This window comes from Temnothorax nylanderi, unplaced genomic scaffold (genome assembly GCF_030848795.1).
Source record: "Temnothorax nylanderi isolate EJ_2023f unplaced genomic scaffold, tnyl_v1.0 TNYL_tig0263_pilon, whole genome shotgun sequence".
Lineage (NCBI taxonomy): Eukaryota > Metazoa > Arthropoda > Insecta > Hymenoptera > Formicidae > Temnothorax > Temnothorax nylanderi.
Window position 1 is genome coordinate 115,151 of NW_027249325.1, and position 18,206 is coordinate 133,356.

At 32.7% G+C, this 18,206-nt stretch overlaps 1 protein-coding gene and 1 long non-coding RNA gene across 3 annotated transcripts; both read right to left on the bottom strand.

Annotated features, from left to right (window-relative positions):
* Positions 1–4,524: 4,524 nt before the first annotated feature.
* LOC139780125 (uncharacterized) lies at positions 4,525–8,131 on the bottom strand. 2 transcript variants are annotated; one of them, XR_011720131.1, is made up of 5 exons: positions 7,638–8,131; positions 7,151–7,501; positions 6,476–6,642; positions 6,140–6,399; positions 4,525–5,714 (listed from the first exon to the last, which is right to left on the bottom strand). It is a non-coding gene; the product is annotated as an uncharacterized lncRNA (long non-coding RNA). The 2 variants fall into 2 exon arrangements; XR_011720130.1 differs by having other exon boundaries at positions 6,088–6,399.
* A 6,211-nt stretch (positions 8,132–14,342) lies between these two features.
* LOC139780126 (uncharacterized) lies at positions 14,343–17,721 on the bottom strand. The gene is made up of 2 exons (XM_071718630.1): positions 15,376–17,721; positions 14,343–14,966 (listed from the first exon to the last, which is right to left on the bottom strand). The coding sequence occupies exon 1, from the start codon at positions 17,534–17,536 to the stop codon at positions 15,386–15,388; it is 2,151 nt and encodes a 716-aa protein (XP_071574731.1). The 5' UTR covers positions 17,537–17,721; the 3' UTR covers positions 14,343–14,966; positions 15,376–15,385.
* Between the last annotated feature and the right edge of the window lie 485 nt (positions 17,722–18,206).

Below are 18,206 nucleotides of genomic sequence, written 5' to 3' on the forward strand. Positions count from 1 at the left end.
TACTCATTTTTTATTTTCTTAAATTCGGATTTAACCCTCGGTGCAACAGATGGGGTGTGACATACCCTATCAGCAAGATTTTAACTCTTATAATTTTTATAGAAATACTACACGCAAGTTGCCGTTTTGTGTAGCTGGAATTACGTCGCAACTTCAGCTACATGACACGGCAACTTGCGCGCAGTATTTTTAAAAAAATTGTAGGAGTTCAAATCTTGCTGCGGTATGTTACATTTCACCTGGTTCACCGATGGTTAAAAAACGAAAATTATTGCTTTATCAGAACGTATTTTATACGGCTAAATAATACGAACATTATTTGGATTTAAGAAACGAATAAATTATTGCTCTATTAGTACGTATTTTATACGGCTAAATAATACGAAAATTATTTGGATATAAGAAACGAATAAATTATTGCTCTATTAGTACGTATTTTATACGGCTACATAATACAAATTAAATTTGGATTTAAGAAACAAATAAATTATAGCTTTATCAGTACGTATTTTATACGGCTACATGAAACATAATTTATTCGTTTCTTACATCCGAATTTAATTCGTATATGTATAACGTTTAATACGCGAATAAAAATTGGTATATGAAAACGTATATGAGACGGTCATAGAAACGGAAATTATACTCAAGTCATATACGTTTAATATATCATGTTTATACTATCAGTACAAAATTACCTTTTTCAAAAAAGGTAAAAAAAGGGCGCCAAGTACACGCGTGGTTGTTACCTCGAAAAAAAACCAAGTGGTAGTATCATTAATTTTAAATTCAAAAATAAATAAAATCTATTCTAACCTAGGTGGTAGTAGCTTTAATTTTTCTTAACAAAATTATTAAATTACAAAATTGTTACTTTATTCAATCCAAGTGATATCTACCTCGAAAAAACCTAAATAACAAGTGGTATCTATTTAATCGAAAAAAAAACCAAGTGGTAGTATCATTAATTTTAAATTCAAAAATAAATAAAATCTATTCTAACCTAGGTGATAGTAGCTTTCATTTTTCTTAACAAAATCATTAAATTACAAAATTGTTACTTTATTCAATCCAAGTGATATCTACCTCGAAAAAACCTAAATAACAAGTGGTATCTATTTAAAAAAAAATATGTGAAATCTTTTAATACTGCGCCAATTACAAAGAGAGAATATATATATATATATATATACCTTAACAAAATTATTATTATATCACAAAATTGCGTTACCAAACTCAATCCAAGTGATACGTACCAACCTAAGTGGTAGTAGCCTTATTTCTCCTTAACAAAATTATATCACAAAATTGCGTTACCTAACTCAACCTAAGTAATGTTATTTCAAAAAAATATATGAAATCTTTAAATTACGCCAACTACAAAAAGAATATATATATTGCTTTGAAAAATAATTGTAGCGCAACTACTCTTAAAAAATAAAACAAAATTGTGTTACCTAACTCAACCCACGTGGTATGTATCTTTGTATTCCTGAGAGTCTTTCTATCAATCTAAGTGGTAGTAGTTTTAATTCTCCTTGATAAAATTATAATATTACAAAGAATCATTTTAATCACAAAGAATTAAAAAGGTAACATTATAAAATAAAAATATTTAATTAAAATAAAATAAATAAATTTTTCTTGTAAAAAACTTGGCGCTGCTTTTTTAAGGTCTATCCAGACAAATTTACATCGCGCATAAACATAAGCGTAAGAAATTGATTGGTTCATATATATGTGCAAAAGGAAATAAAGACCAATTCATCTCTTTATGCATATGCTTATGCACCTATGCAAGTTTGTCTGGATTGACCTTAAAAAAGCAGCGCCAAGTTTTTTACAAGAAAAATTTATTTATTTTATTTTAATTAAATATTTTTATTTTATAATGTTACCTTTTTAATTCTTTGTGATTAAAATGATTCTTTGTAATATTATAATTTTATCAAGGAGAATTAAAACTACTACCACTTAGATTGATAGAAAGACCTCAGGAATACAAAGATACATACCACGTGGGTTGAGTTAGGTAACACAATTTTGTTTTATTTTTTAAGAGTAGTTGCGCTACAATTATTTTTCAAAGCAATATATATATTCTTTTTGTAGTTGGCGTAATTTAAAGATTTCATATATTTTTTTGAAATAACATTACTTAGGTTGAGTTAGGTAACGCAATTTTGTGATATAATTTTGTTAAGGAGAAATAAGGCTACTACCACTTAGGTTGGTACGTATCACTTGGATTGAGTTTGGTAACGCAATTTTGTGATATAATAATAATTTTGTTAAGGTATATATATATATATATATATATTCTCTCTTTGTAATTGGCGCAGTATTAAAAGATTTCACATATTTTTTTTTAAATAGATACCACTTGTTATTTAGGTTTTTTCGAGGTAGATATCACTTGGATTGAATAAAGTAACAATTTTGTAATTTAATAATTTTGTTAAGAAAAATGAAAGCTACTATCACCTAGGTTAGAATAGATTTTATTTATTTTTGAATTTAAAATTAATGATACTACCACTTGGTTTTTTTTTCGATTAAATAGATACCACTTGTTATTTAGGTTTTTTCGAGGTAGATATCACTTGGATTGAATAAAGTAACAATTTTGTAATTTAATAATTTTGTTAAGAAAAATTAAAGCTACTACCACCTAGGTTAGAATAGATTTTATTTATTTTTGAATTTAAAATTAATGATACTACCACTTGGTTTTTTTTCGAGGTAACAACCACGCGTGTACTTGGCGCCCTTTTTTTACCTTTTTTGAAAAAGGTAATTTTGTACTGATATCATGCATTTTGTAGTGTTACGCATCCTCTTCTAATTAAATAGCGCGCGCGTCTATAATGTCTAGTCTTATAAAGAGTATATCTTACAAACAGTATGTACAGATTGTAAAGCTAAAGATGTTACAGGCTATTATTTCTAAAGAAACAAAAATTTCATAATTTGCTTAGTTTTAGAAATAATAGTTTGTAACACCTTTAGTTTTATACCCTGTATACAGGGTGTTCCTCAATGTTTGGTACTTTTTTTATATTTAGATAGAGCGAGCCAAACTGAGTCGAAAAGTCATGTACCATTTTGCAATTTTCGCAATAGTTGATGAGTTATTAATGATTAAAAATCGCCGTATTGGCCCGGCCCACCGCCAAATCCAAGCGCGCGGCGAGATGCGGCCGCCCCGCGGTCGGCGCGCGGGCAGTTGTTTTCTACAAGCGTCGATGATTACGCACGAGCGGCGCGTAACGCCGGGCCCCCGTTCTGAGCGATGATAGTTTCTCGCCTTTTTTAAATAGAAATAAAGTTTTCTAACAACATAGAAAAATTTTTTGTGCGTACGTATGTACATACGAGTGTACATGCATACACAGGGAAATATCAATTGTACTGCTTAAAAAAGCGATTACTCAATTTACTTTTTTTCTTTTAGTAAGTAACGGTTGTCTTTAAGAAAGAATATTTTCTTGATAATAGTCTTAAAATGTATAAATTTTAGAAAGAGTCTTTATCATGTACTCGAAAGAAGAATTTATACTCCTTCAAAGAACATAATAAAATTTTATCAAAGAAAAGTCAAAATAATAAATAAAGTAATATGAGGACCCTCGAGATTAAAATAGGAGAAGTCAAGGCTATGAGGGTCAGAGGAAGATCACAGTGCGTAATATCAGAAATAACTGATTTATTCGTCGTTTTGATACATTACATCGATCCGTACGTTTCGGCTCAGTTTTGAGCCATCTTCAGCGGCAGTTACAGAAATTAAGTTACACGTTCTCCGTACCGTATGGTGAGTTTACCGATTCAAAGTATCAGAAACATAGATTAATTGATCCATATCTGTAAATTTGTTTAATTAATGTTGAGATATTAAAAAGATTCCTTAGGAAACTCACCATTCGGTCTGAATAACGTGGAATACAGAGCCATGTACATAATGAATACTCTCTGCGAGAAGACTTGACGATCTTATTGCGAAAATTGCAAAATGGTACATGACTTTTCGACTCAGTTTGGCTCGCTCTATCTAAATATGAAAAAAGTACCAAACATTGAGGAACACCCTGTATATTTAGCGATATAGGACATAATCGCATTCTAACGTGATTAATACTAATAAAGTAAAAAAATTTCACCACCACTCTCATCGTCTTTTATCATTAAAATATAATCATTGATATTCGATATACAATAAATAGTTTTAATACCTTTGATACAATAAATAATTTCTTTCTGTTGAAAAGATATAGAAAAGATAGAGATATCAATAAAATTCTCTTGTACCCTACTCCTTCATTAAATTTTTTTACATTATCTCGCGTGTTATCACACATCTTTCCTTAAGAGGAAAATTGTACAATTTCCTACTGTACGTTTTCTTCCCATCGCATACCTACAGCAAATGATTATTGTATATTATACGCATGAAACTATTTATGTGAAATAAATTATAAGGACGAGGATCTCGACGTAATGAAGGAAATAAAGTATGTACGAAGATTATAACACATTCTATGACCTGTTCGCTGTTTTATTATTACACCCGCGACATCATTGTAATAAATATATACTCCCGAGGAGCAAACTTTTTATTGTATTTACATTTCATGATACGTTCCATGTACGATTTGCCACGGCCACGGAATTAAATCGTACATTTTATATGGATATAACAGTCTCAAGAAATAATTGTTAAAAGTATTTAGTCTCGAAGAAAAGGCACGCCACACTTACTTATTAAATATCCTCTAACTAATTGGATTATAGGTAGAAATATATATATTATCGTTCTCTTTTAAGAGCCCAGTCTAGTCAAAACAATCGCCTTTGTAAAAAAAAAAAAAAAAACATAGCTAAATAAGGATATGAAAATGGATTTTAACTATTTACGAGATATATCAGGAGATAACTCGATATACGAATGTTTATACTAATCAACGATAGAAATTTGTTAACCGAAGTTTGAAACGATAATTGTCTAGATTGCGGCCTTATTGATAAAAAAAACTAATGTATAGATTAAGCTATAATAAAGCGTTTTTCCATGCTCAATCTCGTCTTTTTATGCCATGTAAAGCGAATAGCGCATAACTTTCAATCATAAATAATCGATTGTTACACATAAAATGCTCGTTTTCCGTAAATTTCGTAAATCGATTAGTGTCGCTTTGAAATCACGAATATTATTATGAACTAACATAATATCGATGCATAAAACATGACAAAATGTACATTATATGCCACACATGGGTGATACATATCCCAACTCTTAATTCGTCACATACGAGAAATATTGTCTTTTATTAACGCGTTTCACTTCAAACATACTTGCTACGTTTATATTTGCGTTTCAATTCAATATTAAATTGCACAATATCTGTTGCAAAACTGGACTGTATCTAGGCAAATATGAACGAAAACTATTGCTATTTAATCTCACAATCAGCTATAATTTTTGTTCAATCTTGATATAGACACTATCAATTTGATATTACGCACGTTAGCGTAATTCAATCGTAGTCTTGCATCGATTTTAACACTATTATAATGTTTAGTATAACATTATCGCTGCGGCTGTTTTCTCTTCAAGTGCAGGTATTGGTTCCAGACGATCATCCTTTTCTCTGCCTGAGCCCCAGCCGACTAATGCTATACTAATGAGATGTACAACACCGGCGCTAACCACAAGCCTAAATGGAAAAATATTCAGACGATAAGAATAAACTACTTATTCTAAATTTCAGAATATTGAATATAATTCAGTAATTAACTCAAGAATAATACAAATGAGAAACATGCTACGTAAAAGATAAATTTTAATTTTTAAAAGAAATTTATTTCTAATTGCACAAAAATACAAATATTTGCGACAGTTATAATTAAACATTGATTCAGTTAGCTAATTCAAATAGCACATTTACTTATCTATACAAGTTGTTTTCTTTAATCAACGACTTATAATTACGATACAAAAATAAGAACATCGAAAAGTCTTACGAGTCTCAATAAATGCTTAATTTCAAATGGCAATTTTATCATATAAATATAAAGAGTATATCGTACCAAAATAATAATAAAATAATTGTGATGATTGATATTTCTTTTTGTGACTAACAGTTATATCGTTTATATTTCGTATCTTGAATTTCACTGGAATAAATCGTAATATTGTTGCAGTTTTTCTACAGTCTGATACTTAGTAGACACTTCAACTTTCGCGGGATTGCGTAAGGATGCACGTTGCAACTTCAGCACCTTCTTTGTCATCGTTACTGAAAATAGTAACGTCCTTCTTTCTCGTGGCATTACTCTGAGAATTTTATCAACCTCTACCTCGAAATCCATGTTCAAGATGCGGTCTGGCTCGTCCATCACCTTGCGAATAAAACGAGAGAGAGATTAGAATCAATGTAATGATTGTCAAAATAAATCCATATGCTTATATAATTACCAGAAACTTTAACTGTCGTAAATTGAAGCCTTTTGTATTCTCCAAGTGGTCGAATAATCTACCAGGTGTAGCGATGATAATATGAGGTTTCTTTTCGAGTATTATTCCTTATGCATGCATGTCAATCCCACCTACTAGCACTACAGATTTCACACCCATACTGGAACCTAAAATAATTGTAATATGATATTATTATAAAATTTGAAGATTATATTTATCACATGGAATGATACATTGTTCTTTGTAGAAACGATTAACTCGTCTCAAATTTGGTTTCAACATTCATCCATGTTATAGGTCTGTTTCTTATTGTTACACTAATATACACTCACATTAAAAATAATATATATTTAAAATTTGGGAAAAGTGAGAAAGAAAGTGTCAGCCCGATAAAAAAAACAGGCCTTATAATTCGGTTTACAAGCTGATTAAAAAGTCAAAATGGTTTTGAGTAAAAGAACATGAGGGTAAGCTTTAGAAGAATATGAGATCGTAACTCGTTTCGGGAACAATAAACATACATATTGTGTAATTTATTTTTATATTACATCAATAATCTTTCACGCAAATTATTACAGACAGCGTTACTAGCAACGTGCACAACTTCATTTGAGGTTATAATTAGGTACAACATTCATCGCACGATACTTTTATAATTGCAAATCGGAAACGTACCTCGAGTCCTCCTCCAGCTCTTCTGCGATCATCAACGAAGTCGGGATCGAACGTGTCAGTCGTCACTTTCTGCCAAAAGCGTAGAGAACCTTCTTTTCCGGCAGCGGTGGTAATACGATGTAGGGCAATGTAGGGATACGAAATCTCCAGATAAGCACGAAACAATTCAATTTTCAGTATATCGCCGGCACGATTACGGTGTTACTGCCGTTTCGCGTACGCGCGTTGTCGCACCTTACCTCGCGACAGCGTGCGGCTCGTGCAAACGTTAACGCGCGGCCGCAATCGCGCGGCAGAAACGCCTCGTGTGAACAGGCTCCTTGACTCCTTGATCTCAGTATCAGCTCTCTGCTGTCAATATATAAATGAATATAATAGATTATTAACCTATGTAAACACTCACGTAAACGTAGTATAAACAGTAAAATAAGTAACAGTAATATATAGAATAAGATAATTATATAGGATAATTACATAAAACAATTACCTTGAATTAATCGTCGCGTCGCGTAAAGAGTCACGGTCGGTCTCGCTCCGCGCGTACTACCGTGTCTCTCGAGAATAGGTTAACTGATGAACTGACTGATGACAGCGCGCTAAACGCACTGTCTGCACTGCACTGCGATACTAACGCCGTTAGCCGCCAGTGTCGAAAAAGTGAAAGTGACATTTCTCTGTTATATATATGTTATATTAAGATGAGAGCGGTCGACGTAGAAGAAAGTATCTTAAAATAAAATTTTCACATTTGGACTTTGCGTCGCAATATCTCCGCTCGTAGGGCACGTAGCGGAATATTTATAACAGAAACCCCCCCCTAATTCGACCCCAAGCTATCGATCAAGCCTACTTAGAACTTGATCCGTTCACTCGTTATCGAGATCTCAACATCTCGTATACTCGCAACCCGTCGCGTCGCGTAAAAGAGTCACGGTCGGTCTCGCTCCGCGTATACTTGGCGCGAGACACTGCCGTGTCTCTTGATACGCTAATACCATAAATATACGTATATTATACCTTCTTGTTCTTATTGGGTATTTTGACTTTGGCAATTTCTGTTTTATTGACTTAAAATATTCCGTTAAACGCAAGGAAAGTGCATTTTTTATATGATCTTATGTGAATAATCGTATTATTAATATCAAATTTCTTATTTAAAATATTCGAAATATCTGCAAATTTTGCAGGTACAAAAATACGACTTTCAACTACAACATATCAACGATTTGAAGGTTTATCTGTTAAATGAACAAAATCTTTTACTTCGACCGAACTGGCAGTTTTTATTTAATAAGCACAACGCGTTTCAACCGAGATTCCGGTCCTTATCAAGTGCGTACATTACATTTAAACGCTTGCAAAACACTTCATTGTACACAATGTGGCAGCAATGAGTCTACGAACTAAAATACAAAAAGAGTATAATAATTAATGAGTTTACGAACTAAAGTATAATACGGAAAGAGTATAATAAGAAAAATTGTAATAAAGGAGCAAAGAGAACACCGCTTACATGTTTTGTATGTCGAATGGTAATAAACGGTGTTTATTAAAAAAGAACACTATTAATTTACAGAAGGACACCGACAACCTTCCGGTGATATATAAAAAAATAATAAATTTAATGTAAGCGCTTTCGGTCATCTTTGCCTTTTTTTTCTTACTCAGTCATCCGTTGTCCTCTGAGGTGAACGCACCACCGAACACCACATTGTTAATATGACTCTTCTATCGTTTATTACCATTCGACATACAAAACATGTAAGCGGTGTTCTCTTTGCTCCTTTATTACAATTCTTCTTATACTCTTTCCGTATTATACTTTAGTTCGTAAACTCATTAATTATTATACTCTTTTTGTATTTTAGTTCGTAGACTCATTGCTGCCACATTGTGTACAATGAAGTGTTTTGCAAGCGTTTAAATGTAATGTACGCACTTGATAAGGACCGGAATCTCGGTTGAAACGCGTTGTGCTTATTAAATAAAGACTGCCAGTTCAGTCGAAGTAAAAGATTTTGTTCATTTTATTACTCACTAGCGAAGAAAAAGGATCTTATCTGTTTTATCTGTTAATTCGTTGTAGCGATTGAATCTCCTTCAGTTGTTGCAAGTCATTAATAGGTCACTCTATTAGACAATCTTAAAATGACAACTGCCGTCAAATTAAAAAAAAATGTGATATTGAACCGTAATTATTGTTTATGTTTGGAGCATACATTTTGAAGCTCATCTCTATCCCGTTAAATGGTTCTTGAAAGTAGATGTGTGTATCAGTGTTGACAGGAACTCTGACATCCAAGAAGTCTTTAAAAACACGATTATCTTGTAAGTTTAATAAGGTAACTCAATAAAACGTTAAAATATGGAATGTATAGGATGAATAGATATTGCAAACCGAAATCCGCATAGCGAAACATGTCAAAATGAATGTTTTTTAACATATTCCATTATAAGGATTTTGAAAAGTGTTTTTGAAAATCGTTTTATAGAGCAAAATGTATTCCTTAAATATAGACAATAATTATAGTTGAATGTACATTTTTTTGACGGCACACCATATTATTTCTGATGGACTAACCATTAATAACGAACAAATATTTTTATAATAATTATAATAATTTTGGATTTATTTACAGACAAATAATAGTCATAATAGTCATAACATCTTGCGATCGATGGATCAAAATATCGAGGAAAAAAATGAGTCTAAGAAGGTATACAAATATACTAGTCAATATATTACGTTATGTCAATATATTGTACATATATTTCTACTTTTAACACTTTTAAGGATGTATGGGTGATAGCTCAAAGCATTACCAAAAGTCTAAAAATTTCATAGATTGTTCTATTATTACGTCTAAGTATCTGTGTAAAATTTCAGCACAATTCTCTTACTAGTTTAAAAGTTATTGTAGTTAAGGATGTATTGGAGGTATTTCAAATATATTCAGAAAGTGCTGTAAATTGTTTCTAAATTAAATTAAAAATACTCTGTAAAATTTTGAAGTTATTTAAGAGTTATTTAGGTTTAAAGTTGATAAAATTAACATTATCCCTTATAGAGAATCGACATTTTTGCTGTAAATATAAATAAAATATAAATAAACTATTAAGATATTTCTTAAACTTTTTTATGCGTAAAACATACATCATTGATATTGTATTTTAAGTTTCAAAATTTTTTGCAACAAAACAATTTTTTAAATTGTTTAAACAATACTAATTATTTAAATAATAAAAAATCATACTGAAACTGTTAACGGTATTCCCTTCTAACATATAAAAAATGTTGAGTTGTTTGACATACATGCAAAGTCTCCTTTTATTGAAAATTTAACTTTTAGCAAGGACTGTACGACCTATACATCCTTAAATTCTTTTCTGATCCAAAATAACTTCTATATTAAATGTTATATGTTTATTCCACAGAAAGTTCCTGCTGCAACAAAACCCGCTGTATCAATGGAAAAAAAGAACATTACCGTAAGTTACCCACACTTTTCTAGCTTACACTATTTTTTTCAGATCATTTAAAACAATATACAGTGTTGCGAGAAGAACCAATTGTTCTGTCATCTCAGACACTATACATATATGATAAAATACAAGAACAATCGGTTCTTCTCGCAACACTGTATATTGTTTTAAAAAAATGTTTTTTCTAATTTAATTAATATATATTTATATACAATAAATATCACTACAATCGTGTGTCTATGAATCGCGTCATTAAATTAGAAAAAACATTTTTTTTAAACTATCAAAAAACCCTTCTCGCGATGGTAGTGTATATATACGTAATAAACTCTATCCCATTTTATATAATACTCGCAAATATCTTCAAAGATGTATTGGCTATACAATACCAGCTAAAAGCTAAAAGTGATCGAAATGTAAACTGCAGAAAACGACAAAAATCAAACGATCAACGACAAAAAATTTTGTCGTGAATACGCTCTGAAACCAACTTTAACCCTTAAATGCCACCCGGGGTCCAGCGGACCCCAGACCCTTTAGAATGATATACCCAGATAGCAAAATGTTAGCAGAATGCGCGCAGATTGGCAGCAAATTTGATCAAAATCCCACATCAAAACCATAGCCATCTGTGTCCGCATTAAGCTCGTGTTCTGTCGACAGAGCCTGCTGACAGGCAATGTAAGCAGATTGCCAACAGAAACCGCGCAGAGCCTGCATACATAACCTGGCAGCAGATTGGCAGCAAAAACCGAGCAGAGCCTGCGCGCTCGACCTGAGAACAGATTGGCAACAAAAACCGAGCAGACTTTGTCCATAATCAGCTGTCATTAGCTCTTTAAATGATTCCTGACCTATACTGTTAATTAAGCGTTTTTTTTATGAAAAAGGAATACAAATGTAAAATACAATAATTTTAAAAATGGAAAATATATTATATATTATAATACATGAAATACATATAAAACATTACAACTCAAGAGCTAATATTACAAAGTTTCAATGTGTGTGTGTGTGTGTGTGTGTGTGTGTGTGTGTGTGTGTGTGTGTGTCGAACGCTATTATAATTAAAATTGTACAGATAAGAAATTTAAAGACCAGAAATAAATTATCATAAATGAAATTGTTATTTTGTCAGAAATGAAATAATGAAAAAATGAGAAAAAATTATAATATTACTCAAGTATATATAAGTCAGTAAAGGATACCACAAAAAAAAAATTGTATTAACACTCAATTAATAAAAGATAATTTAAAAGAACAATAAAATTATCCTTTATAAATTATTCCTCACTAATTGAGTTCTACAATTGTTTTTTATGAAATCCTTTATCACAACCTATACTTACTTGACAAACATTTTCATTTTTTTTATCTTTTCACATTATTTTTTTGTTTACTTCTAACAAGATAACAATTACCACCGTAATATGTAATATATTACAATGACATCTGTTACATATGTTATCTCGATATCTTCATCCCGACGTCGTCTTCGTATGGAGAGATGAGGATTGCTGCTCCTCTTCTCCGATGTCCCTTTGGCTTTGGCACAGGTTTACCTAAACACACAAAATTACAATATAAAACTAGAAATCGGAAGGACGTGCATATTATAGTTGGAATGGCGCTAAAAAGACCGATTATTTATTGCAAACACGAGAAATTTCCATGTCTTATCGATTTAAAAAATGGGCGCTGAAAAGTGCCGTTTCGTCTGTTAACACAGACAGAGACCACACTGGTCTCTCTCCTCCTTCTCCCCTCAACTCCTCCTCTCTTCCTCTCCTCCTCCTCTTTCTCTCCTCCTACTTTTCCTCTCCTCGCTCTTTGGTTTTCCATATAATCGTGCTTCTGCGGAGAAAATATACACATGAAAACAATATATAAGTAAATTATACAAAGAACGAGCTTTCCAGCTAGCGACATCAATCGACACAGGTATCATTCTGTTCTTGTTCAATATTCAATGCGCAATAAAAGCAGTATGATACTTGTGTCGATTTGTGTTGCTTATAGCTAGAAATAAAAATTCCCCAAAAAGATAAAAATTATATATCGGGGTCATTCTACAATACGTCACAAACACCCCGTCACCAGTCGCGAAGGATATGGCAACTGCTAGTTAAAAAATGTTATTTCCGGTTGCGCTAACAATTACGGTTACCAAACGAGAGTTGGGCAACTTTCTCTTAGCAATGATTACTGTCAAGAGCAACCAAAAATAATACTTTTTAACTAATCGCTGCCATTCTTCGTGATTGGCAACGGGCCGTTTGCGATATGTTGTAGAATGGATCTAAGTGTCTCATGTCGTTAACGCGTAGCTAAACCTAGACATTCTAATCGATTTCGTTTTTAATTAAGAATAACTTTCAACTTTCTACATAAAATACATTAAATTTGTGTATATATATTTTTCCAGATAACATGCATGTTGCATAAGACATCGTAAAGATATCTTTAAGACAACTAAGATATCTTAAGATATCTTTAAGATATCTTTACGACGTCTTATGCAACATGATGTTATCTGGGTTTATGTTGAAAGTTGAAATATTAGTATTTAAAAGCAAAAACAATACAAATGTCCAGTTTTAGGTACTCGGCCGGGCATTGATATTTTTACCTTAAAATAATATAATTCTTAGTCGTTTATTGTTTCTTCAGAGTCGTCTTTCTCTCTTGTCCTCTCGTCGCTCCAAAAGTTGCAGCTGACTCTTCTTACGACTGTCCGTGTGCGTGGATCACGCATCTTGCTGCGATGTCTTTCCTTTGCAATGCGCACAGCTTCCCACATTTAAACTTGGAATTCAGATCGCGTTGGCTTCTGAAAGTGCCGGTTCCTGCATACAGTTTCTAGAAGAAAGTGTGAAATACATCAGAAACGTAATATTTAAAATCTGTGTCAGTAAAAATGGAAAAATTCGTACCGTATATTGCCCTCATCAGACGAGCATTATTGTACAAGGATCGCTGCCCTTCCTCTCGGCCCTACCAGGTAAACGACAGCATCAGTCAATCCTTTCCTTCAAAAAGATTTACGGCTTCCTTTAAATAGAAGCCATCGATGTATTTGAAATAAATTACCTAAAAAAAAAAGAATAATTAAAATGCGTAGTAAAAGCTACTTTTATATTTATATATATAAGATTTATAAAAAACAGATAAGTTTGTCAAAAGGATGTATACTTGTAAACAATATATACATATATATAAATTACAGGAAATTAAAGGAGCTACTCGATCGCGTGAAGGCAGAGCTGAAGTAAGAATAAAATGTATATTAATATGAAACTCCTCTTTTTCTAACTTTGTGTAATCTTTTTGTTTTCATAAAAATAAAAAGACTATTAGAAAAAATATTGAAATGCGAACAGGATCGCCATTCCGCGCCGCAAAAACCTGCTGGATATTCGAAATGATCATAATTAAAACAGACGGACGCATTCAAAAATATCGACCACAACATTATTCGCCGATGCTGTAAGAACAATTTTGCCCTCATTAATTCTTAAATATGTATCATATTTTCGAATGCATCCGTCTGTTTTAATAGTCTATTCATTTTTATTCATATCTATTAATATACATTTCATTCTTACTTCAGCTCTGCCTTCACGCGATCGAGTGGCTCCTCTAATTTTCTGTAATTTATATATATGTATACATTATTTACAAGTATACATCCTTTTGACAAACTTATCTGTTTTTTATAAATCTTTGTAGATACAAGTATAAAAGTAGCTTTTGTCTGTATTTCATTTCGGAACTTCCTGTGAATAATGGATACCATGTCCCTCGTTTTTACCACACGGTAATGGCAACGTGTTTTCTTGTTAATAGATCTGGATCTTGCGGCATTCTGTAACTTGAGAAAAGTATATTAATATATTTTATCAGCAACTGCAGAAAGTGTTAAATTTTGTGCATTGTGTGTGTGTGTGTGTGTGTGTGTGTGTGTGTGTGTGTGTGTGTGTGTTTGTATGATAGACGATGATGTGTATACGTGTGTATTTGTGTATGTCTGTATTTGTGAAGCGTACCCGATGCAAGGTGAAGTGTTGTGTGTTACGTGCGGTTGTGTGTGTGTGTGTGTGTGTGTGTGTTATGTGCGTGTTGTGTATATGGATGTGTCATGTGTGTATATTAATATTAGTAGGCGTAAGGTTCTCATCCAGCATCCTGTTGATGTCCTCGATGTCGACGTCGATCATCCCTGATACGATAGTAGCTGTTGCTGTGCTCCTCCTCTACTTTACTAGATTTTCATCCAAAAACGTCGTTTGGTACCTCGATGACTTGCTAATGATGCGTTTTGGCCAATCTATATCTATATTTGTAAGTATAAGAATATATGTTAATATATTTTGTACATTAGAAGTATAGTAATGTTGTTTGCGTTCTATAATATGTGTATATACCCAGTGAAAACAACCTAATCAAAATGATACGAGCCATCATTTGGCTTATCACATTTCACCTTTTATTCTGTCAATAAGTGCCTGATGTCTCAGGAAATTCCGGATCCCAAAAACCTTTAAAAAGATTATGTAAATTCGCTTACTTTTGTAATTTACATTGTTTTGAAGTACACAATCGACTCCCAGGTAGAACAGAGGAAGTGAAGATAAACGACGATGTTTTGACGTCATTTCGATTAGGCTGTTTTCACTGAGTGCACATTAATAATTTGTCAAAATATTCAATCTTATAATTATATGATAAAAGAATAATCTCACGTTTTATGTTTTATGTTGATTCCATGTGTATCATGGTTGCAACAATGTATTTAGACGACTCCACATCGTCGTCTCCATCACTGTCCCTGTCATCCAGTAATGTATTTTCCCACAAAGGCATTCTATAACATTTCGCTTTGACTTCGTTTAATTTAACAAGAACGATCTCACTACTGATATTGCCACATTTATATATTCCAAAGGCTGAGGATACTATGTCGCCTATGTTATAAAAATTATCCACCTCTAAAAATCGTTTAACAGCCAAACGATATGACCTGTTGTCTGCGACAATATTTGAAACGATACAGATTGATCCATCGAACAAAATACAACAATTGTCTCGTACGTCAGTACTTAGGTATAGTCCATTAAATTGTATTTTACAATAATGAAGACCATTATTACGTGGCATTGATACACGAATGGATGACTCAATATTGAGATTAGGTTTAGACCCGTGAAGTTGTTGCTCTGTCATTCTATTAAAGAATTGTTGAAGAGGTAGATCTGGTTTTCTACAATACTTCCTAAAAATTGACATATTATTTTCGTACGGAAAAGCGGAAAAAGAATCTAAATTGCCAAGACGTCTAACGTCATTGACGAGATGCACAAGACAATGGACATTATAGCTATTAAAATTTGGACCATAAAGAGAGTTACAACGAAGAACAAATTTTTGCAACGCAAGTTCTGCAAACTTGAGATCCTTTCTCGATGGACACTTTGAGACCAAGACTCTTATAGCACAGTGTAAGAGTAAGAAGTGCTTGTACAATTGTTCATCCAATATACCATACAATACAACTGGCCCTGTATAGAGAAGAAATTGGCGAAACTCTGTTGCTTTATATTTCGAATATACATCTAGAGGTCTAGGTTGTCTTGCAAATTCTGTGGGACAATATTTTTTTAAAATATTTAAACGATTAGAAATTCTAGAAATAGATCTTCTCGAAAGCTTCGCCTCCCGTGAGTATTTTCCATGCACCCACGCAGTGCACAGTTTCTTCATAACACCTATATTCACAGAATGCATATATTCGAAAGGGACTTGCGAAACCATTCCCATTGGCAGTGCTGATAACGGGCTTCTGCCCTCTTTGTGATGATCTTCATCTATGCATAATGCATATTCTTCATCAGTGCGAAGAGGATGATCGACACCATTAAAGACACAGCGACCATCGCTTTGTGTGCCAGAAACTTTGCACTTTGAACAGGGATGAAAAGACATATGACCACGATGATTTAAAATAAAAGCTCGAGCTGGTGCATCAGCTATGAAACACCTTAACTTTATTGGTATTTTATTTCCACGAAAATGTATACCTCCATTGGACATAATTGCTTTTACATCGGCAACGAATTTTTCGAAGAAAATATTGGGATCATGTGGCTTTTGTGCGCCTTTATAAATTCCTACAACTATTGGTTTCATATTTTGTACATTTGACACTCTGCATTGAATCGGCCAGATATGAATACTAGCCGATTTATCTAACGTACATCCATCTGTATTAAAATCGAGTTCCAATTCTCTAACAACTGCACCTACAAATAAGGAATTTGAGAGATTTTCAACAATTGCAGTATCAAGGTTAAAGTGAATGTATTCTCCTGGTTCGACATTACATACAACAACACGATGTCGTGGTGTATTTAGAAGAGTTCTAACATCTTTGGGCAAAGTAGACAAGCAGGAATGTGTTCTCAAAACCGACAATACACTGTTACCTTGGGAATGTGTCAGATTATTGTCAACAAAGCAAGACGCTAAATGTTCGGAAAAGGATGATTTTGATGAACTAGTAAAAAGTAAAGAGCATGCACGAGAATCATGTAAAGAGGTGGAAGAAGAGCAAGATACCGTATCATCTTCTACGTTAACGCAATTTTCTTCAAGATCAATATTATTATTATGTAAGACATTAATATTACTCGAAAAACTATAACCTCTTATTTCAACGGGTGAAGCAGGAATAATATCTTGCGATGTGGAATTATTACTTGACTGTATGCGTGCAACGTTACATATTGTTTGAGATTTTTGCGAACGTAAATTCTTTCTTACTTGAATCATAATCCTACTTCGTTGTCTCATAGACAACTTATGCAGCAACTTTCGCGAGGTGGATAATTTAAAATGAGGTTTCATATTTACGTATATTTCCTGTTGCAGAAACGCGAAAGATGTATAGTAGCCTCGAATCACAAGTCACAAATTCGTTGAGTGTAACTCACTGCAGTCACTGATGTTGAACTGATCCTTCTTCTTCTTCTTCTTGGTAGGAAATAACAGTTGAACTCCGAATGGCTACGTGCAGCATGCACGTTAAATTATTGTCTATAAAGTAAGAAGTTAAATCATGTTCGTGAAAGGATGATTCTGATAAAGAAATACAAAATAAAGGAAATGTATACACAAAAAACGTAAAGAAGTGGAAGAAAAGCAAAAGATCTTTTATTATCATTCTCTATTTTACACAACACGTGTGATAAATGTCTCAATATCAACGTTAAAGGTATATTTAATATTAATTACACTCGAAGAACTACATCTTGCAACCAATGAAGCAGAAATATCTTGCAATGCGGAATTATTCAATTTTATATGTTATGCAAACATTTATAGTTACACGTGAAAGAATTTTGCAAGTGCAATTTTCCCCTTACTTTAATTATATAATCTTTACTTCGTTCTCTCGTGTACAATTTATGTAGCGACGTGAGGTGTAAAATAAAAATTAGGTTTTATATTTACGCACCTTCCCTATTGTACGGGCAAAATGTGATATCCTCGCAGCACAAATCACAAATTCGTCGAG

Excerpts from the sequence above, each read along its gene's own strand:
- LOC139780126 (XM_071718630.1), bottom strand. The coding sequence starts at position 17,536 with ATGAAACCTCATTTTAAATTATCCACCTCGCGAAAGTTGCTGCATAAG.